Source organism: Rhinolophus hipposideros (assembly GCF_964194185.1).
Source record: "Rhinolophus hipposideros genome assembly, chromosome: 5".
Classification (NCBI taxonomy): domain Eukaryota; kingdom Metazoa; phylum Chordata; class Mammalia; order Chiroptera; family Rhinolophidae; genus Rhinolophus; species Rhinolophus hipposideros.
The window spans coordinates 78,535,376-78,557,338 of record NC_138051.1 but is presented as its reverse complement, the minus strand read 5'-3'; the positions used below and the strand labels follow the sequence as shown (position 1 = coordinate 78,557,338).

The 21,963-nt window shown below is 49.6% G+C and overlaps 1 protein-coding gene across 2 annotated transcripts; it reads left to right on the top strand.

The window, feature by feature from the left end:
- Window positions 1-2,299: 2,299 nt before the first annotated feature.
- On the top strand, window positions 2,300-21,027 carry SYNDIG1L (synapse differentiation inducing 1 like). Of its 2 annotated transcripts, none has more exons than XM_081048039.1 (4): window positions 2,300-2,578; window positions 17,121-17,594; window positions 18,735-18,875; window positions 19,034-21,027. In XM_081048039.1, exons 2-4 carry the CDS (start codon window positions 17,178-17,180, stop codon window positions 19,190-19,192), a joined length of 717 nt encoding a protein of 238 aa, XP_080904165.1. In that variant the 5' UTR covers window positions 2,300-2,578; window positions 17,121-17,177; the 3' UTR covers window positions 19,193-21,027. The 2 variants fall into 2 exon arrangements, with proteins under 2 accessions (XP_080904165.1, XP_080904164.1); XM_081048038.1 differs by having other exon boundaries at window positions 17,118-17,594.
- The last annotated feature ends 936 nt before the right edge of the window (window positions 21,028-21,963 follow it).

The window sequence follows — 21,963 nt, the reverse complement described above, 5'->3', positions numbered from 1 at the left end:
TCAAATGTCACCTCCTCCAGGAAGCCTCCTGAGACTTCTGAGGCAGAGATAATTGTTTCTCTTTCTGTGTAGTTTTTCACTTACCCTACGATAGCATTTATCTCAATGTGTTGCAATTGTTGGTTAACATGTCTATCTACCCCACCACCCTTCGTGGCACCTCCTTCAAGGACCTGGACTATAGGTTACACTGTGTATTCTCAGGACCTAGAAGCGGGTATGACTTTCCTTACATAGCAGTAAATGCTTGATGGAGAAAGGAAGGGAGTGGAAAACAAAATGGAAACTTTGCATAGTTATAGATTCTTCTGTTCCTGAGTCCCCTATATCTTGTGAGGGATACAATGTAATTTTCCCGAAGGAAACTCTTACTGTGCATTAGCCCACCAATCTCTGTCACACATTTCACGTGGTGCTGATTGCCCTACAGTTTCTTCAAAGCTGTAGAAGAGGCTTAGAATCCTAAGGAAGCAAATGCGCAGGGAGATTAAGCAACTGCCTAAGGTCACACAGCCAATTAATGACAAAGACCAGTCCAGAATTCGGGTCTCTTGGTCCCCAGGCCTGGGCCCTTGACACAAAACCAACGGCCTCTCTTCAAGTTTTCTCTCCAGGCAGCAGCATATAATTATCAACATTAGTATTTGAAATTTATATGCAGCTTTTGCTTCACTGGCTTTTTTATTATCCTTTTGATTAGTAATTCGGTATGCAGCCCAGACATGGAGCAAAGCCAGGACAGGGAGGGAAGAAGTAGAGGGAAGCCGAGGCCAAGTAGGGGGCCATAAACCCCTGTGAGAGGGAGGCGAGAAGGGACCAAAGGTGCAAGAGGGAGCATAGACTCAAGGGAATGTCTCATGTGTTGCTAGGGGAGGGGTTGTCTGTACAGATGCTGTATGGGCCTCAGATGAGTGGTCCAAGAGCCTTCCTAGCCTCAGGGCTTCTCTAATGGGGCAGAGGCAAGAAGAGCAAGAATACATTTAACCCCCAACAGGTTAAATGCCAATATGAGCTCCGAGACCGACCACAAGGCTACCCAGCCCTGAAGAGGAGACCCAAGCTCCGTGATGTGGTTTGGAGGGGTGGTGGGGTTCCTGGCTTCTACTGTGCATGCTGGGAGCTAAATGGAACCGGTCCAGATGCCCCATGTCATATAGGAACAAGGGGCCCTGGAGCCCACCGTTCAGTGTGCTGTGGCCTCCTTGGATAGGAGGAGGGAGGACTCCTACTGCCACAGCCCTGTCCCCAGAGCCTCCTTCCAGCCCCGGCCCCAGCTTCACTCTTCTAGGGTTTACTTTGTAGTCCCCTATTTACCTTCAGAAAATAAGAATACTCTCCCCTCCCAACCTCCTGGTATCAAGACCTTGTAGGGGGCTTGAAAAAAAAAAGAAAAAAAAAGAGCAGCACAGTCAGGTAGACAAAGCAGCCAGAAGACAAAGCAGCCTGGGCTCAGGGCTCAGGGCTCCTGAGGGTAATGCTCACCTACTGAAGGGCCTATTCGGGGCCAGTGTCACAGATGTCCTCTCGCTTTGTCCTCATATGACCCCTATGAGGTGGCTACAGCTCCCCCATTTTGCCAATGAGAAACCGGAGGCTTTGAGAGATTAAGTAATTTGCTCAAGGTTCTGCAGTTAGTAAGTGGGATATCAGGGCCCAAACAGGTCTCCAAAGCCTGTGCACCTCCCAGCACAGCACTGTTCACTGCATGTAAAGATTCAGTCTCTGTGAACCCAGGGTCTTCTTGAGTAAAATGGAAAAATATATATATATATACACATATGGCCTCATAGAGTTGTTTTAAAAATTAAATGAGATTATATTGGTTAAAAACAAAAACCTGGCGTGGTGTCTGATAAATACTAGGCGCTCCATAAATGTTTTTTGTTTGCGTGTTTTTCTCTTCAGTGCACACAGTATAATATTAACACTCAGGGCTTGGGAGCCTCAGGAGCTCCAAAACCGCTTCAAGAAGCCCGAGGACCGCGCATCGCTTCTAGGGGAGAGCGGCAGCAGCGTGGGGAGGAGGGCTGGGCGAGGGGACTCAGCACCAGGCGCCGGAGAAGCGGGTCCAGCCTCGCGCCCCTCGCGGCGCCGCCTCCTCTGGGCTCCCCCAGCTTCCCGCCCCGCCCCGCCCGGCCCGCCCCGCCCCGGAGCTGGGTCCGGAGCGCCTGGTGGGCTGATTTCGGAGCGTGGAAAGACGCACGGAGCACGGAGGCGAGAGGGCGGCGGCGGCGGCGGCGTCAGGAGGCGGGGAAGAGGGAGACCCTCCTCGCTGCTCTCCCAAGTCGGCGCGGTGCCGCCTCCGGCCGGGCTGAGGGCTGCGCGGCGGCGGCGGCGGGGCCGGGCCAGGATGCGGGGCTCCCGGGGCCACGCCGGGCGGAGCGGGCGGCTCCGGGCTGCGGGCGGGAGCTGTCCGCGGTGCTGAAGCAGTGGCCGGGGAGGCAGGGACCCGGGGCCGGGGGCTGAGCGCCCTCCCGGGAGTTCCACCGCGGCCACGAGGCGGAGGCGCCGTCGCTCGCCAGCCCATGCCGGGCCCCCAAGCCCCGCGGAGGAGGCGGGACCGTCCTCGGTGGGACAGGTAAGGGGCCGTCTGGGGACGCAGCGGGAGCGCAGAGCTAGGCGCAGAGTCTGGATTGACCTGGGGAGGCCAGTGGGATGCGGGCTCCACCAGAGATCGCGCCAAGTCCATCCCTAGCCCTCACCCTACAGGCTGTGCATGCTGGGAGGGGCCGGAGGGACTGGGGCGCATACAGGCACCGGGTCATCCTGACCCCACACCGCCAGGCTTTGACCCAGACTTCAGGCTGCTCTGAGACACTACCCACAAGCAACGCTGATGAGAGTCTCGTGGACTCCTGGTACCCCAGTCCCCCCCAGGGCTCTGTGATACTGGGGAAATCTGAACCAGCTCACAAAGCTTCCCTCTCCTCCCCCAACCTTCTCATCAGGATGACTGGAGTAGCTATGGTCCCCCCCACCTGGAAAGGGCCGTTGGGCCAAAAGATGGGCCAGACCCCTTACAACTTATTATTAACTCCTTTCTCCAGAGAAGGAAGGAGGTACCAGAAGATTCCTCAGTTTTTTTTCCTGTGGCCCTCTTGACTCTCATGGAAGGAGGCTGATTTTCCATCACTCTGCTTGGTGCATGAGGGCAAAGAGTGGGGAACCTGAGTCCTGTTTTCTATTATGTACCTGAATGCTGGTGACTCTAGACAGAGCCTCTGTTTGGAGTCCTTCCTCTTTCTGGCAAGAGTGAGCTGAATGAGCTCATTCAGCCCTGCAAAGTGCTTCCAGTTCTTCAGAGCAGAGTTCTCTGAGTGCCAGAATGTAGCAATCAAAATAGAACTGCGTAGACGAAGACTGGCGTATCACTGTGGCTGACCACTGCTTGATGACCATCCTCGCATCCCAACACAACTTCCCCACCCTCAGTGGTACAAAGAGCACTAGACTAGGAGTTTCTGGCTAGGCCCTGGCATTTTTTGGCTTTAAGCCAGTTACCTGAGTTCTCCGAACCTCAATTTCTTCATCCCTAAAGTAGGGATAACATAGCTGCTCACCTCAGAGAACTGCCCTGGGGGCTCAATGAAACACTGTACCTGATTGAAGGCTTGTCAACTATACATCACCATACTAGTGTAAGCTGCTGTCAAGGCTGTCACTGTTCCCACCCGCCAGCCAGGTCAGCAGGCAGTGATCCCTGTCACTCCTACCTCCTTTTCTCCCAGCTCGGCCATGGCTCCCTTTGTCCTTCACCTCCCTGGGGTCCTAGAATCAATGAAGCCCAACATGTAAATCTAGAGGAGCCAAAAGGGTTCCCTCCCCTTTCTCTTCTTCCATCATCACCTATGGAGGACAATACAGGGTGAGACTCTGGCTCACAGATTTTATTTTTTCCCCAAGAATCACAGATTTAGGGAAACAGCTCCTTGAAGGCAAGGATTATGTTGTTTTTATCTCTTTGCCTCCCTCCACACCTCCCTTCCCCCATAGCACCTGGAAGATAGTAAGGACTCAGTAATTGGGTGTAAAATAAGAGAATGGAGTGTTAAAATATCTCAGAATAAAAACATTTGACTGGAGCCCTGTGTCCTGGTCCCAGACCTGCCAACTACTGTCTCAGGCAGTCCCTACCCCTCTGTGAGCTTTAGGTTTCTCATCTGTGAAGGAGGGTCGTACTAGATGCGTTTTAAGATTGCTCTGTTTGGCTGTTCTATGGGGCAATCTGAGGGCTGTTCTGAGCCCACAAATCCCTCAGTTCTCCTTGAACACAGGATACCAACTTCGTAAACCTGGTTTGAAAAGTAAGTTAATGTACTTTCAGTGACGAATTGGATTTTATGAATGCAGTGGAATGGAGCAATAAGAACCAGGAAAAGACATTTATAGTTCCGGTGTTTTCCTAAGATCCCCTACTCTTCCTTATTTTCCTGGGAAAGCCATGCCTGTCTACAGAGCTGCTGAGCTGGGAGGGCCCCTGCCTTTAAGCCAAGATGCCAGGAAAGCACTCCCCCACCCCCAATATTCCTTGTGAGTAGCCCTTGATCAGGGACCCAGTCTTTGGCCATCTCCTCCCAGGCACCTTGCCTGACTGTGATTCTCCTCCTAAGATGACTGGAGGAGAGGACAGTCAGGAAAGATCCATCCCTGGGGAGAGCTTTTTTTATATATAAAAAGGAAATGAGCTTCTCTGACAATAATTTTCCTCAACTGTGGCAGAGCCGCCTGATGTTCAGACAAACCTTAGCTAATGGGACTTGGGTAGAGCTGAGTAAGCCTCACCAGTGACCTCCCTTACTTACCCACCACGATCCCTCCCCCCATGTCAGCACTTTCTGGCTCCCAGCTGTTGGTGCAGCACTGGCAAGAATCAGCTCTTCAGAGTTAATGGACAGTCACTAACCCTCATAACGAAGTGACAGCAGCAGCGGCAATAGCAAGAATAGAGAGGGGCTGTATTTTCTGCAAGACTAGTCTGTGGGAGCTGGCCTGCTGCTGGGGCTAGAACCACGTACTGCCCCTCTTACTGCTGCTATCTGAGTGGATACTCCACCCCAAGGGCTGTCAAGGTTCAGGGCGTCTCTGATCACCCAGATGCTCTCCCTCCCCAGGCAGACACACCTGGTTTCCCTCCCAACCAGAGAAAACTACCCACTGGCTATTTCTTATGTTCCCCTCTTGCCCCCTCCTTGCTGAGGCACCTATTCTGACTCCTTCTGCAAGGCCTCAAATAGAAAAAGGGAGCCAACCCGAACCCATGATGGGGTGATCTTGATTATCGGGGCCTGGGGGAAGGAGGATCTGAAGAAGAGGAAGAGATAAATGTCATTAAGAAATGAGGTGTGTGGGGAGGAAATGTGTGTGTGTGTGTGTGTGTTTAAGACAGAGATTGAAACATTATAATAGACATATGCAGGTCCCTTCCCCTTGGATGGCACACACAAAATGACAGAAGCAGAAATTAAGAAAATATCAGGAGATATCTGCACATTATTAATTACCTTCAAGTTCAAAGGCCAATTTATCTGTACATCCTAGAGGGACTTCCAGCCCCAAAGTACACCACTCCAGGGAAAAAGAAGCAGAAAGAATAGTCTTCACTTTGGGAAGAAGAAACATTCTAGTTCCTTAAACCTTTGGCATTTTTCAATCCCTTTTCCTTCTCAGAGGCTTGGTGGGCATCCTGCCTTCTGTTATAAGCCAGGGGACAAAAAGGTCTCGTCTCTGTGCTTTGTATCCGGGTACTCTCTTCTTTTGCCTCCTCTCTTATTCTTTCTTCCTCCTCCCTGCAGCTGCCACCAACCCCACCCCCACCCCAAGCAACCAAGCAAGGAGTGAGGGCCCGATTCTCTACCTCCCCATTAGGAGTGCTATCTTCCACCATCAGGTGTTCTGTTTGCTTCTAAATGGTTGGGAATGAGCTGCTTCCGAGGAGAGACAGGTTGTTTCGGAGAATGAAGATTTGATTTCTGCTGAAAATGGACTAATTTGAATAGTGGTGCCATGATCCCAATCCTCCTAGCAATTTTCACTCTTGTCAGCCCCAATCCCATTCCCCAGGCAAGTGGATTACACTCTGACAGAGAGGCCAGTCCAGCCCATGGGAGCCCAGGGTGGCAGGGGATAGAAAATAGGGTCTTTTGTTCTCTGGAAAACAGTACCTTGGAAGCCTTCCATGGAAGCTGAGAAATGTTCCAGCTATTTTCTCTCTTTCCTGGGTTCCTTCCTCAGCCCTCTTCTCTCCTCTCCTTTGCTCTTCTCTTCTCTTCCTTTTCCATAGGTCCTTTAATAATTCTCAGATCTCTCTCCAGCTCTGAACATTACCCAGGGTTTCAACTCTATACATTTAATTGCCAGGTGGAGTTTCTACCCTAGGTATCCCAAAGACACTTGAAGACCAAATTTATTCACTTCTCTTTCCGATCCTCCTGTTCTGTGTGTGTATGTGTGTTTCATTTTTTCAGCTCTGTACTTGGTGGGCCTTTTCAGTCTAAATATTCTTCTTCTTCTTTTTTTTTTTTCAGCTCAGGAAACACTTTCTGCTTTTGCTCCTTTCATTATTATTTTCCTCTAGTTTTTCTATTATGTCTTTCTGAAACTCCTATTAGATGAATGTTGGACGTCTGGGACTTTCTTTCATATCTCTTAACTTTATTTTATATGCTCCATCTTTTTGTCTTTTTGCTCTATATCTTGGGGAAGTTTATTAACTTTTTTCTTTTACATTAAAATGTTAGTCTTTAACAGTGTCCATTCTATTATCCAGGCTCTCCATTAAATTTTTGAAAATTTAGACAATTATTTTCAATTTCCAAAATGAGTTCATGTTCTTTGATTGCTCCTTTTTCATAGCAGCCTGTTCTTGTTTTATGGATACAATGTCCTCTAATATGTCCTCAATCTCTGTAAGAATATGGATTCAAAATAATTTTTAAAATATTTTCTATAACTTGGGTGATTTTGATCTTATTGGGTCAATTGTTCTATTTATTTAACCCTTCTCTTTTATTTTCATGTACTCATTTTTCTTCGTTGTACATTCAGACTTATGAATAAAGGGAGGTATTGACTGACATGGCAGCTTGTGTGGATTTCCTCGGAAATCGGGTATGTTTGTTTCCCTAACAGTCTTCTCCCTTGATATGGGATTGTTCTTACCTCTGGTGTTTGGAGCTGCAGATTTCTCAACACTGATTTCTTTACCAAAGAATTTCATCTGCTCTTTATCTCCCAGAAATTCCTCAATGTTTTTGGTCCACTGATATCACTCTTTTCTCTTTTCCAATTTTGTTATAATTTCATTCATTTAAAAATATATGCCCTGTCATTTTAACAGAGCCTTAAGAAGGAGAGGAGGTGGTCATTTGTGCTCAGACTGCCTTTTGAACCAGCAGCACCCCCCCACCCCCCGATAGATTTCCTGTCCCGACCTGGTGGCCTCACTTTCTATTTAACCGACAAATCCAGAAACCTGGGAGTCACTCTTAGCTCTTTCCTCTCCTTCACTTCTAATTAACCACCAAGTCCCATTTATTTAGTCCCCTAGCGACTCCTCAGGTAGGACTCTTCCTCTCCATCCATTTTGCCATAGATCAGGTTCAGGTCCTCATCCTTTCTTGCTTCCATTTTTACAATAGTTTCTTAACAAGACGTCTAGCCTCTATTCTCATTCACCTCGAATCCTTTCTATCCACTGCAGCCAACCAGAGTGCTCTAATACACAGGTATGACCCTATCATTTTCCTGCTACAACTGTCAGTGACTCCCTACTGCCCACAGCAAAAAGCTTCTCTGTATGTAGGAGAAGACCTTCCTGCCATCTCCAGCCTCACTCTATCCATACCAAACCACCCTGGCTTTCCCTCCATACCATCACCCATGCTTCTGTGCTATTTCCTCTGCTGGAAATGCCCTTCCATCATTGTCTCACCTAGATGATTTGTTTTCTTTCTTTAAGACTCAGTTCAGATGTCCCCTGCTCTGAAATCTTTCTCTAGTTCCCACCATCCCTCCAATCCCATCCCAAGATAAGAGTCCCTTATCAGTGGTCATAGTGTAGCTGCTAACACAACTTACTCCATTGTATTGAAATTTTGTATTTGCTCATCTGTATTCCCCACCCGTCCTCAAAGCAAGTACCATTTCTTGTTTACTTTTACATTCCAAGAACTGGTGTGCAGTAACTGCTCAAGAAATATTTGTTGTGCAGAGCTAAATGTGCCCCTGCCAGATGTGCCCCATCCATCCCAGACCCTGGAAAGTACTTTCTTATGGGGGAGCCTCAGCACACCGAGCTCACTCATTCATTCATTCATGAGAACAACTGTTATTGAGTGCCTACTATGTGCTAGGCAAGGGGCTGCAGGGATGAGGAAGGCATACAGTCCCCACCCTCTTGAGGCTCACAATCTGGTGAGGGAGAAAGGCACTAATCAATAAATCATACATATATAAGAAGAGACTGTGATAAGCTCTTTGAGAGGAAGAGCTGGAGCCCAGACAGCAGATAACCACGGAACTAAATCTAGACTGAGGAGATAGGGACGCCCTCCCTCAGAAAATGACTTTTGATCTGGGAGCTAAAGTATTCTGATATAAGTGGACACGATACTCCAAGAAACACGGCTATGAAGTGAAGGAGGGAGAGAGAGGACGGGAGCTGAAGGAGAGAAAGGGCATTGAGGAAAGATGTTCCAATTATCTGTTGCTGCCTAACTGCCCGGAACTTAGTGGCTAAAACAAAAGACACTTTATTATACTTCAGGACTTTGGGGTCAGAAATTCATGCAGGGTTGAGCTGTGTGATTATTCTACTCCATGTGGCACAGACAGAGGTCACCCGTTGGTATTCAGCTGACAGATGGGCTGGGTTAGAGTCCATGATAGCTTTATTCACACGTCTGGCATCTTAAGGATAACTGGGCTCAGCCAGCTCCATCAACAGGAGCATATACCCACATGGCCTCGCCAGCATGGTGGCCTCAGAGTAGTCCAGCTACGTACAGGACAGCTCAGGGTACCAAGAGTGAGTGTTCCCACAAACAAGGGAAAGGATGCATGGCCTTGTATCACCTGGGCTCTGAAGTCACATAGCGTCACGTTTGCTGTGCTCTGTGGTTGAAGCTGTCACAGACCCGCTCAGGTTAGGGAGGAGGGGTACAGACCCCCACCTCTCAATGGGACGAATGTCAAAGTATTTACAGCCAGGTTTTACAATCATCGCAATTAATTTATTTTCTAAGGAAGGAAGACTATAATATGTTTAAGTGCCATTAGGAAGGATCAGGAGTTAGGAGCTGTTGAAGACAGAGGAGAAAGAAAGGATAGGCGATTGTGTTAACTTCCTGAGGAGGCAAATTGAAACAAAGAAAGCTAAGTTCCCCGTTTTTCCTTGTCTCTGCCTCCTCCAGCCTTCCAGCCACCCACCCATCCCTGCCCCTGACTTTCTCTCTTTACCGCCAGATGCAGCAAGTTATAGCTACGAGCCCAAGCTGAGGTGGTTGGCTCTCTTGCTTACAGGCCAGAAAACATCAAATCCAGTCCCAAGCCATCTACAAACAGCCACCTTAGTCACACTTCACAGTTGGCACAACAGTTTACATATTATCTGACTAGAGGTCAGTCTAGCGCCTATTGTTAAAGATTTTACCTTTTCCCTGAATTTTAATCATTTGTGTTTAATCTTCTGCTTTACTAGGAAGTTCTTGCTTCTATCTTTCAGTTGAGAGGCAATATCTCTTATCACACTAAGAGATAGCAGTAAGGAGTTCAGCTTCTCACAGTGGCTCTGTGTTTGTATGACTCCAGACCTTAAGGTTATCTAGGCAGCCACCCCTGGGCGGCTAAATCACTCCAAATCTCTTAATCTTTTCTTGAAGCTCCTTTTTCCCATTCCTTTTACTGAGGCCTCTGGTTTTCACTCATTCAAGACCAAATCCTCACCACTCTCACACCCCCACTATTTATCATGACCCTCTGCACAAAGGTAGGCTCTGAAAGGCATAATAATGAGAGCCCAGGCTTTGGACTCAATTAAATCTAGGTGCAAATCCAGTCTCTGTCACTATTTAATCTTGGGCAAGTTACTTAAGCATTCTGAGCATCAGTTTCTTCATCTGAAATATGGGAAATGATAATATCCCGCTTCATGTATTAATAGTGGGTATAATTTTACAGGGTTCCAATAAGGGCTGGCCCCGTCCCAAGGATATAACCCAACTCCTGGTCACACATCACACTGTCCCTTTGGCCTCTTTTTTAACAGTGTTCATGATGGCTCTTCCCAGGTATTTCAGAGCCTACCAGGTACTGTGTGCCAAACACAAACCTGGAGTTTCCAGGTCTCACCCCAGCAGCTAACCTGGAGGACTGAATGCTGTTCAGGCCAACATGTGCTCTGGTCAGACAGACCTGGGTCAAATGGGCTCTGCCACTCTCCAGCTGTGTGATCTCAGAAATCCTGTGTAGCCACTCTGAGCTGCAGTTCCGCTCCACCCCCGTGAAAGAGCATGGATTAAACGAGATACCTGCATTTGAAGCAGTTGACCTGGTTCAAACACGCAAAGCAAACACTCCATAAATGGTAGCTGACACATAGTGGCGCTAGAGTGCAGTGACTCTGGAGTCATATTTCCAAGGGTCATGTCCAGCCCAGCACTTACCAGCAATGTGCATGTGGGCACTTTTAGCTTTCTTATGCCCAGTGTCTTTATCTGTAAAATGAAGATAATGATGGCATAAACTTCATAGGGCTACTGTAAGAGTTAAATGAGATAATACATAGCACTTATGTGCCTGAGACACCGCAAACACTTATTAAGTGTGAAGTGTTATTATTATTTCATTCTTTTACTTTGAACTTCTTTGTATTTTTATATTTAAGGTGCATTGCTTGCTCATATAAGCAGCATATAGTTGGATTTTGTTATTTTAAAAATCCAGTCTTTGTCTTTATAAAAAATCGGTTTTAAAATAGCCATGGGGATATAAAGTATAGGGAATACTGTCAACAATACTGTAATAACAATGTATGGTGTCAGATGGGTACTAGAGCTACCAGGGTAAGTTATATAAACGTCTAATCATATGTTGTACACCTGAAGCTAATGTAATATTGTATGTCAACTCTGAAAAATGAATTTTTAAAAAATAAAAGGTAGAACAATCAGTTTTGACATACAAGAAAAGTCATTAATTTTAAGTATAGAATTCAGTGAGTTCTGTGAAATACATAGTCATTTAACCACTACCACACTCAAGATATAGAACAGTCCCATCATCCAAAAGATCCTCAAGTGCCTTCGCAGTCAATCTCCTCCCCCGACTCCTGGCTCTTAGCAACCACTGATCTGCTTTCTGTCACTAGAGTTAAGTTTCTCTCTAATTTCGTGTGAACTGAATAATATACTATGTGACTAGCTTTGTCTTTTCATGGGCAATTTTATCGTGTTCACATCCAGTGTAATTACTGATACTAACATCTTACTACTTGTTTTCTGTTTGTCTCACCTGTTCTATATTCCTTTTTCTATCTTTTCTTGTCTCCTTTTGTATTAGTCAGGTGTGTTTGTCATTTCATATTCCCCATCTCTTAGCTGCCTGGCTGTACTGTCTTTCCTGTTCTTTCAGTGATTATCAGAGCGGTGATTCTTAAAGCAGCCTCCTGGACCTGCGGCATCCACTCATGGGAACTAGTTAGCACTGGACATTCCCGTCCCGGAATTGTAAACTGTGCGGGTGGAAGCCCGCAGTCTGGCTTTCACGAGACCTTCGGGTGGTGTGGATGCCCACAAAAGTGTGAGAACCACTGCCCTGAGACAACTTTTGCTTCTGGCAGGCAGTCAGACTGTGCAGATCGCCTAATCCAATTAAGGAAGGAGCTGATTTAAAGCCTGGTTTCTGTCTGCTCCTCCTCCTAGGGATAGCCCGAAAGAGTTTCCAGTTGAAAACTGGGGGTGTTTCCTTGGGCTCCTCCTCCTTAACAGGCCCTGAACTCCAGTTTTCCTCCCCAGCCTCTGATGCTGCTGGAAAAAAGGGAAAGTGGCACCAAGAGTGAGGCTCACCTCTCCGTGTTTCTCTTTCCTGTGGGATCTTGGCGCTTTGACCCCTCAAGGTTTTGCTCCCTTGGAGATTCTTTGATGCCTTCATATTTTTCCCTAGCTTTTCTAGATATTATTGGCAGGTTTGGTGTGACACAAGTTCGTCTGCACAGCTAAAAGAGGAAGCCCCCATCCTATTGTTATTCTCCCACTAGAATAATAGAGTCAAAATGAGCACTAAGAACAGTTCAGTGTCTGGCATATAGCGCAAAGCTCCTAAGTATTAAGTTATTATTAGTATTCTCCCAATAGAATACCAGGGTCATATTGAGCTGAGCTGTTAAAAATCAACCCCTTCAACTCTTTCCATGCACTTTATAGATAAGCAAACTGATGTTACACTGTATGATTGGTCTGCAGTACAATTGAACTCCAGTGGGAGGCTGTAATTGGACGCCAGTGAATTTCTGGTCTGGGAGGTGGCAGTGTGCTCTCCATCCTCAGATCAGGAACTGGAAAACCTTAGGGCCCAGCTCAGTTCTCAGCTCAAAAGAAAACAAGCCAAGGGCTGTAGTCTCACAGATCCACATTCTCTTGCTTTCCTTTTATGAGGCCCAGACCTCTAGCCCCAACTGCACACTTTGGAGCAATCTTTTTAGCTTCAGAATCCCAGATAGCTCATGTCTGTCCTAAGGAGCAGAGTGCACACATACACATACTCTTTCTCACACAGGTATGCTCACCAGCAAGCACACAGTACTGAATGCAGAGTTGGCACACACAATCCAGGGTAGACCAGGCAGCAGAGGTGGAGATGCAAATTGCTCTGCTTTGAAATTGGTGCCTAAGTCCAGGGAACAGAGAGAGGCAGCCCTACACAATAGGGCCTACAAAATGTCAGGCCAGGCCAAGGGCAAAGAAGGCTGTACTGGGGATCTGCCACCCCCTTTTTCTGGCCAGAACTTAGTACTGGGTTCCCAGAATCAGCTCAGTGAATTCCTGTGTGACCCTAACAGGTTATAGGGAGAACATGACCTGTTAGAGAACTGGGATCTTTGGCTGCTACTATGAGCAGGTACTACAGTTCCTACTTGGTTGCTTTATGGAAGTGGAGGTGTGTGTATAAGTGTGTGTGTGTGTGTGTGTGTGTGTGCACGCGCGCGCCCGCCCCTGTCAAGGTGTTTCAGGGCAAGCCCTGATGCTGTGCTCAGCCCCTAAACCCAGAAAGAAGCCCTCTAGCCTGGAGAAGTTTTAAACTGATTTTTAGATAATTTGGCTCAGAAGAAATCTATGCACTTAATTTGTTCTGGTTTAAAAGTAGTATATGCTTATTATAAAAAATAAATGTGGAAAACTGAAAAAACATGGTATAAACAAGAAAATGAAAAAAGCACCTGTGTTCCCACTCCTGGAGATAATCACTGCTGACATTTTGCCAGAGTTGAGATTATATGCACATACCTTTTTCTTTCCTGCCTTCTCACCAAATCTGCAATGAGCGTTTTTTTTTTTTTATGTCATTCCTCTTTGTAAACCTGTTCAAAGGCCTTGTACCATCTTGTATTGTTGTACCATAATTTATTTAACTTCTCCCTGATTGTTGGACATTCAGGTGGTTTTCAGTTTGTCCCTATTGTGGAAAACCCAAGGTCATACATCTTTGTACGTTAAGTGCTGAGAAGCCCTACCCAAAGACATAGAGTGAGTGTGTGTGTGTGTGTGTGTGTGTGTGTGTGTGTGTGTGTGTGTCGAGGGGGTGGAGTAATCCAGGAAAGGCTATATGACTTGGGTGCCAGAAGCTTATCTGGGTGTATTTAGACCAAGAGAGGGTGGTTGCCAAGAGCAGAGCGATGATCTGGGACCCAGCTGCCTCTGCCTGCCCTAGACAAGTGCACTGCAAATGTCTCCACGGTCTCCAGGGCTCCGGGGCCTGATTCCTGGCCACAAGTTTTCTTCCTTTCAAAACTTCAGGGAGATTGGACAGGTGACTTTCCAAGGCCTCCTGGTGAAGCAGAACAGAGGGCAGGGGTGAGTTTGATGCATTAATCTGCTCTGAGGCTGGTCCGCCTCACCCCACCCCCACTGCAAGGCCTTCAAGGCTATAAGTAGAGAAGGCATAAAGTCAAACGAGCTGGAGGAGAGGCTGGGGAACATTTGGGAACCATGTTCTAGATTTCTAAGCGTGGCTGAGATGGGGCACTGGGGCAGCCCAGGGGGAGTCAGGAAGCCGGGAGATGACTGCATGGCTCCATTGTCCCTCTGGCAAGTAGACATCTTGTCTTTCCTTTGCCTTCCTCAACCTGCTCGGAGGGGCCACGGTAGGGAAGGAGGCGATTCTGCACCTCACTGAGCTCTGAGCATGGTCCTCTATTCCTGACTCTTAAAAGGGGGCAAGGAGTGGAGGGCTCCTTAGACTATGGGGTCATGGGATGTTAGTGCCACCATCGACATCAGTGACCATCTAATACAACCCTTCTGGTTACAGATGGGGTAACTGAGGTGCCAGGTCAAAAACTAATGGGGATGAATCAGGAATGGAACCCCAGTGTACCTGACTCCCAAACCCATAAGACTTATAGTCGCATGTCCTCAGCTCCACATCTGTGGGCCACATCTGCTCGCCACATCTGCTCGTGCAGGGTGGCTACAAACCTGCCCAGAGGAGCCCATGTACAAGCCTGGCCCAGCAAAGCCTCTGTTGTGGGCACTCCCAGGTCCCCACCTGCTGGAAGGAGCCTTTCCACATCACTGTCGTCCGAAGGGCTCCCTGCATTTTTTTGACCTCTGGAGAGGAAGGAGGAGAGAGAAGTAGTGAGGAAGCTGCATTTGTGAGCATTGGAGACCAGGGACCTAAGCTCCACCTGCTCCCTAGCCTGCATGCCGTCTCTGCATGCAGAGAAGCTTCTGCCACAGCTGGTGACAGCCCAAGTGGAACTTGCAGCTGGCTAATCTGCCAACAGGATCCCCAGGCACATGGCAGCCCAGTGTTTCCAGCACCGTCTGTGTCCTCCTTGGAGGAAGAGTTGGACACTTGGGCCACTTGCCCTTCTTTGCACCCCTCCAGGATTCTTTGTTAGACATTCTTGGAGCCCGAGCTCCAGAGACCACACTTCTCAGGGGCTCAGAGCCTGAGGCACGGGAAGCCTCTTTCTGCTCCTTTGCCCCCAGGCAGGAAACAGCCCGCTATCCTCCCCACAGCAGGCCAGCCAGGGAGCCCAGCCCCCACGGACATACCCTTAACGCTAGTCCCTTTCCCTCCCCTAGCTCCATCCTGGAGCCATGCTCTGTCTTCAGATTTCCCAGGAACCAGCTTTCTAGAATCCTGCTATTTGTTTTAGAGCAGAAATAGAAATGGCCCTTTGGCAGGCTTTGGCTGTGAGTTCTTGATGGGGAGAAGTACTGGAGAGGGAGCCTAGATAGACCCAGGCCTGGGGGCAGAAATCTCTCCCAGTTTCCCTTTACCATTCGGCCAGTAATAGCCTGAGCAGGAGAAGACTTAAGGCCAGAAGTAAGCACAGCATCCCCTCCCACTTGTAACCCACGTCACGCTTGCATTTCAGCCATCTCTTTGGATCCTCAAAACAACCTTGTAGGCAGGGATTATCTGTACTTGGCAAATGAGGAAATCCAGAAGGGCATGAAAATTTGCCCAAAGTATCAAGGCCAAGAGGGACTCTCCCATCTGTGGATTTTAAATCCACGGTGAGACATGACCCTGTCACCCTCCAGCTTCATGATGTTCCTGGGAGGGGGAAGGCCAGGTCCCGGGGGCCACCTGGCCTGCCTCTCCTTTCTCTCCATGCTCTACTTCTACCTGACACACCCCACAGTGTGTGTGGTCTCTTGTAGACACACTCAAAGGCTGCTCTCCCCTCCTTCAGCCAGCCCTGAACACCTACAGTGCACCTTTCCCCGGTACACAGTCGCTTCTCAGGACTGGCTGAAGAGGAGGAAGCAGCCCTTGAATGTGTCTACACTTCCAGGTGGGATTGCCAGTCCACCCTCAGTGCTCAGGGGGCCCTGCCTTAGATCCCACAGGAACTTCCCAAAGTCACAATTTGCTTTAGAGGGGAGATTAGCCTAAGGTGCATCCACCTAAGACCACACCTGGGGAGAAGTGTCCTTTCCCAGGAAGAGCTGACAGCTGTTAGCGTGTGGCACATGCAGAGATCTGAGCTGTGTGGTGCCACGCAACCCTAGAACAAACCTTCCCTCAGCTCAGTATCTCACCGGCCACTAAGCCCTGTCAGTATGTCCCAAGGCCCATCCCATTTTCTCCATCTCCCCACCTTGAGCCCCGGTTGTCCTCAGCTGAAATGAAACCATGGCAAAGCCTCCGGATTGTGCCAGCTCTGTCTAAGCCATGCCCCACACACGGCCATGGACAGACTTCAGCACCCAAATCTCATCCTGTCACCCCTGCTGAGACCCTGAAACCCCCTTGGACCTAAAGGGGGCTGCGTGGTCTGGCCGCACACCCCATCTCACCCTCTGTACCCTGAGCCACACCAGCCTTCTCCCAGGCTCTCAGAACTACCATCCTTTATCTGGCTTCTGCATGAAATATGTTCCCCCTCCCCTCACCTTGTCAACTTGTCCTCTTCCTTCAGATCCCAGCTCCAGAGTTTTCCCTGCGCCTCTGTCTGAGTTTTCTCCATCATGCTTTCTTACACCCCTGCTGGACTTCTCCTTCAGGGCAGCCATCTTCTCCACCAGACTATACGCTCCGAGAGACAAAACGTGCACCCTTCTTGCTCTCTCTCTTCCCGCCTTTCTCGCCATCACATCCCCAGCATCTGTACAGTGCCTGGCATAGAGCTTAGGCTCAATAAATACACATGTGTGTTAACTGGATAAACGAATGAACCAATTCTATGAAGTGTGTATTTCTGCTAGCCCCAATTCACAAACAAAGAAACGGAGAAGTTTCTGAGAAGTTAAGCAGCTCGAGGTCCCACAGCTGGCCAGTGGTAAAGGCAGGGTCTGAAGCAAAACAGACTGCAGAGCCTGCACTTCTAACCACTTCCAGGCCTGCGTCCGGCTCCCTGGCTGCAGTGTCTGTCTGTTTTGTGCTCCCAGCAGGCTCTCTGAGGACTGCTCAGCTGGCCCAGTCTCCCCACCCAGGAGCTCTCCAGAACCATGGAGAGTCTAAGTGAACTACAGAACCCACTGCTGCCTCGGAGCCCTGCCCACCTCCATGGCCCCTACCCCTACCCCGAGGCCTCACCCAGCTGGTCGTGCCAGGAGAAGCTCTACTCCTACCTCCTGGGAGGCACTGGCCCTGCTCAAGCCCACCAGCTCCTGGATCCAGAGTCCCTGCAGCTAGCCGTGGAGGCCTGGTACAGGCCCAGCTGCCTGTTAGGGAGGGACAAAGTCAAGGAGCCCAGGGCAGGCAGCTGTGAGACCAGCTTCACAGAGAGCAGGGAGCCCCGGGCTGGGCCCACGGAGCAGTCCACAGAATCTGGCCAAGTAGAAGAAGATGTCACCATCCAAACTGTGTCCTATGGAGTTCAAGAGGAGCTGCAGGACCAGGAGGACGACCAGGAGGAAGAAGAGGTGAGTACATGTGTTTAAAATACATATTCCCGGGCCCACCTGCAAGTGTTGAGATTAATTAGGTCTGGCTTGGGGCCTAGGAATCTGTATGTTGCCAAGGAAGGTACTTCTGACACAAGTGTTTTGACACATCCGCACTTTGAGAAACATTAGCTTGGGTTGACTATTTAATTTTTTTTTTTTTAAAGAGAACAAATCCACTTTACTTACCTTTCAAGATTCTGAGTCCAATGGCTTTACCGGGAAGGTTGCTTTGGAATTTGGCATGAACCATGGCACTGTTTTCCATGAGCACAAGTTACCTTTCCCCAGATTACTCTGGTTTTGTATGGTTTGCCCCCAGGAGTCACTGTGGTGTTCCTTGCCTTGTACACGTAAGCGCAGCTCTTGCCTACATAGAATTCAGTTTCCTCTCGAGCATAAACACCTTCAGTTTTAAGGAGAACTATGGCTCCCTCTGGTTCTGGAGACCCTGTTTATAACCAGCAAAAATGGCCGTGGACCACAGCCTGCCAGACATATTTGTCGCTTTAGAAGTCCTGTTCCCAGCAGGCCTCCACAGGCTCCAAGATGGCAGAACAAACGACTATTTAATTTTTAAATAGCATTTACTGTTCTTGTTTTCTTAATTATGTCAGTAATTTATACTTAATGCAGAGAACCACTGGAAGATAACATTATTATGTTAGTAGCTGATCTACTAGTCTTTTCTTATTCATGGTTTTTCCCACCCTACTCCCCGAGAGACATCTTGCTGTACCTAGTTTTATAATATGATTTTTCCCTCTCAGCAACACATTTCCGTATTGCTCCACATAACTTAATCTTTATTCCAAAGTGATTTTTAAGGGTTACGTGGTATTCCATTGTAAGTTCTTCCATCTTATTTACTCAATCTCCTGGTCATCGGGTATTGGGATTGTTCCTAATCTTTCACAATTACTATCTGATGCTGAACATACCTGTATGTATATACTTGTATTCTTTCTCTGTGATATATCCCTAAAGATGGAAGGCTTTTGGTAGCGTGCTGAGCCCAAGCCACACTCCCATGGACAGAAGAAGAGACTGCCTATTGCCCCACATCATTGCCACTGGGTGATCCGGGCCCTGGTCACAAGCCCCACTCGTGTTTTGCAGAGTGATGCAACCTCTACAGAGAGTGAGAGTGAAGACAACTTCTTCACACTGCCCCCCAGGGACCACTTGGGGCTTACTATCTTCTCCATGCTCTGCTGCTTCTGGCCACTGGGCATCGCGGCCTTCTACTTCTCCCAGGGGGTAAGAGCACGTGGGGCCCAAGCCTTCCACTCTGGCCACCTCCTCCACTGGAGGGCTTGGCAGAAACATATGCAGGATGGGAGCAGGGGCCCGGTGGGCTGGGGCTGTTTTGCTGGGCGTGGGGGTGATCTCTTTCATGAGCACATTTCTCTCCCTAGACCAGCAAGGCCATCTCCAAGGGGGACTTCCGCCTGGCCAGCACCACCTCCCGCCGGGCACTCTTCCTGGCCACACTCTCCATCGCCGTGGGGGCCGGTCTCTATGTGGCCGTGGTGGTGGCTCTGGCAGCTTACATGTCCCAGAATGGCCATGGCTAGTGGCCAGTAGAGCCTGGCATCCTGACCACCCTGATCTACCTGAGAAGGCAGCAGGGCTTAGGGCTGCAGACTCTCTGGAGAGCCCTGCCCCCTGAAGACAACCCTTGAGGGTGGCTTGTTGAGGGGAGGGCTCAACCTTCACTTCCTCTTGCCCACTGTCCCCAGCCTCAGAGCAGGGCCAGAGGCACCACTCTCCCACCCCGGCTGTGTTGGGAAGCAGGAGACAGTAGTGCTGCCCACTATACCAGCCAGGCAGGGCTCACTTCTGGCTTGATGCCAGCTTGGAGCTCAGCCCATTCAGCCCACTGGCTAGAGGGTCTCTGCCCTGCAGGCAGGCCACAACACAACTCTACCAACCTCTCCACAGAGAAAGAACAGGCGGTCATAGGGAGGAAAAGGGCTGCCTGGGGGCCAGGGGACCTCACCCAGTCCTTTCCGCCCATAGGAGTCTCCACCCCGGGGACAGCCTAAACATCCCCAGCTGTACCTTCTGGCCGCACGGTGCCCTGACCCCACCAGCCAGAAGGGAAATACACAGAGACACGTGGGCCCCTTGCTCTTTCTGGCTCTGGAAGGTGCTTAGCTTTCTGGTGGGCTTATAAGTCACTGTCGATTCTATGTAGAGAAGAGGAGTCTCAGGCATGTAAACGCTGCACCGGGGAAGGTTCTTGGAGCTTCTCTGCAAGAACAAAAGGCAGATGTGATGACAGAGGTCCTGAAATATTGCCGATTACACGGGGCTCCCCACTCTGTCCCTGGTCCCTGCTCCCATCATCTTTCTGGCCTCCTCCTGGGAGGCTCTGAGCTGGCACCATCCCAGAAAGAGAGAGAGAGAGAGAGAGAGACAGAGAGAGAGAGAGACAGAGAGAGAGAGAAGGAGAGAGAGAGAGAGAGAGAGAGAGAGAGAGAGAGAGAGAGAGAGAGAAAGTGCTACCAGTCCAGCAGCCACTGAGCACAGCCCTTAGATCCAGCCCTGTGGAGACCCTCCCTGAGTGTAGTGAGTGTAGATGAGGGGAGGGCACAGGGCTGGCATGCATGCTGAGCAGCCATCAGGGCTCAGGAAGGCTTCCTGGAGGAGTGTCCCTTTGGCAAGGTATAGAAGGATGAGGAGAATATATCGAAGAGATTTGTTTTCCCGTAGCCCTTAGTATTATTCATGAGCAGGGGTGTGCCCGGAGCCTCCCAACGGGAATTTATATTTGGATTATGCCTAGAACATTCGGGCTAGAACCAAACTGCAGCAATTTTTGAGGGCTTCACCAACTCAGAGAGGGGTGGGCCTGTTACTCAAAGACCAGTGATGGTTTCCTACCTCTGAATGCTGGGAGGGTCAACAGTGGGCCCCTGGTCAGCCTTGGGGATTCTTCACTGATGCCTGCACTCAGAGCTGTTCTCAACACCCCAACAACGAGAAAACATCGAGAATTTTAGAGACGTCTGGGCAGGCAGAAGGGCAGCACATTGGGAGGCAGACTTGTTGGGGCTCGAGCTCCAGGACCTCATTGTGCATGATTTGGGGACCTGGTCATTCCCAGGCCCCATCCAGAGACTGGGGCTGTGGACCCACCACTGACCCCCTTGTTCCACCATCCTCCTCACCCCCGGCGTCGCCCAGCCCTCTGCGCGCTGCATCCCCTGAAGTCCCAGCCCAGGCTCAGCAGTTTTATTGTCCCATATTGTATATATTTATCCTTGTAATAAACGTTTCTGTAACATCTGGTGCCCTCTGGGCCTTACTGTCCTCACCTGCCTTCACCTTTGCCTGTGTCCCATTCTTCTCCAAGACCAACCTCCATCCCCATGTCTGTCTCCTGCTCCTGGCCCCCAGAGACCTTCCTGACAGGACAGGCCCATATCTGGGACTAAAATTCCCTGCCTTCTGGATGGGAGACCTAGTCGTGGTCTACATTGGTTCCCTAGCCACATTGAACTTCAGTTGCCCACAGCAGCCATTTGCTTGAGAGCATTGAGGCTGCCTTCCTCACCCGTCTTCTTCCTCACTCACCTACTGTGCTCCTGGGAATCATCTCTCAGTAAACTACCTGCAATTAAACCTTCGTCTCTGGGTCGGCTTCTGGGGAGCTCAAACCGAGAAACATACATGCATGTACACATATATCAGCATACGTGTGTACATGTGTGCATACGCCTACACCGACACACATGCGCGCACACACATGGGCACAGCCTGTACATGCGTGAATAGCGTATGCACACACCACATGCATGTGCGTCCACATTCAAAGTGAAGGAGACATGGCTGAGGAGCCTCTCCTGGCCCTGTCCACTCTGCAGTCGCCCCATCACCAGCCTGGCCGGGGTCCGGGAAGGGCCAGGCAGCACACACTCCAGTCCAGGCCCTGCTGGGCTGAGCAGGCTGCCTCCCAGCCCAGACAATTCCCACCGCTTCCCCAGCCCTCAGAATACCACTCCAGTCCTTGAGAAAGGGGAGAAGCCAGTGACTTCCTGTATTCAACCCTGCTCCTGCTCCCTCCTCCTTTTCACCCCCCACAGCCCCTACCCTCAGCTGCAGGAGAAAATGGAATGAGAAACGGAAGTCCTAGGGGCTTCTCTCCTGCAGCCCCCTAGGAATCTCCCATCCTGTTCAGCCCCTGCCACACAGGCAGGGCCCCCTCCCCTGTCCTGCTGAGGCCTGCCTTTGGGCATGCCTGGGGGCATTAAGGCCTCCTGCTTCCCAGCTCTGCCTGCACCTCGCTGCAAAAGGCTCCTGGGAGGCATGGGGGCTTGCATTTACCCCCCTTCAGCCTGGC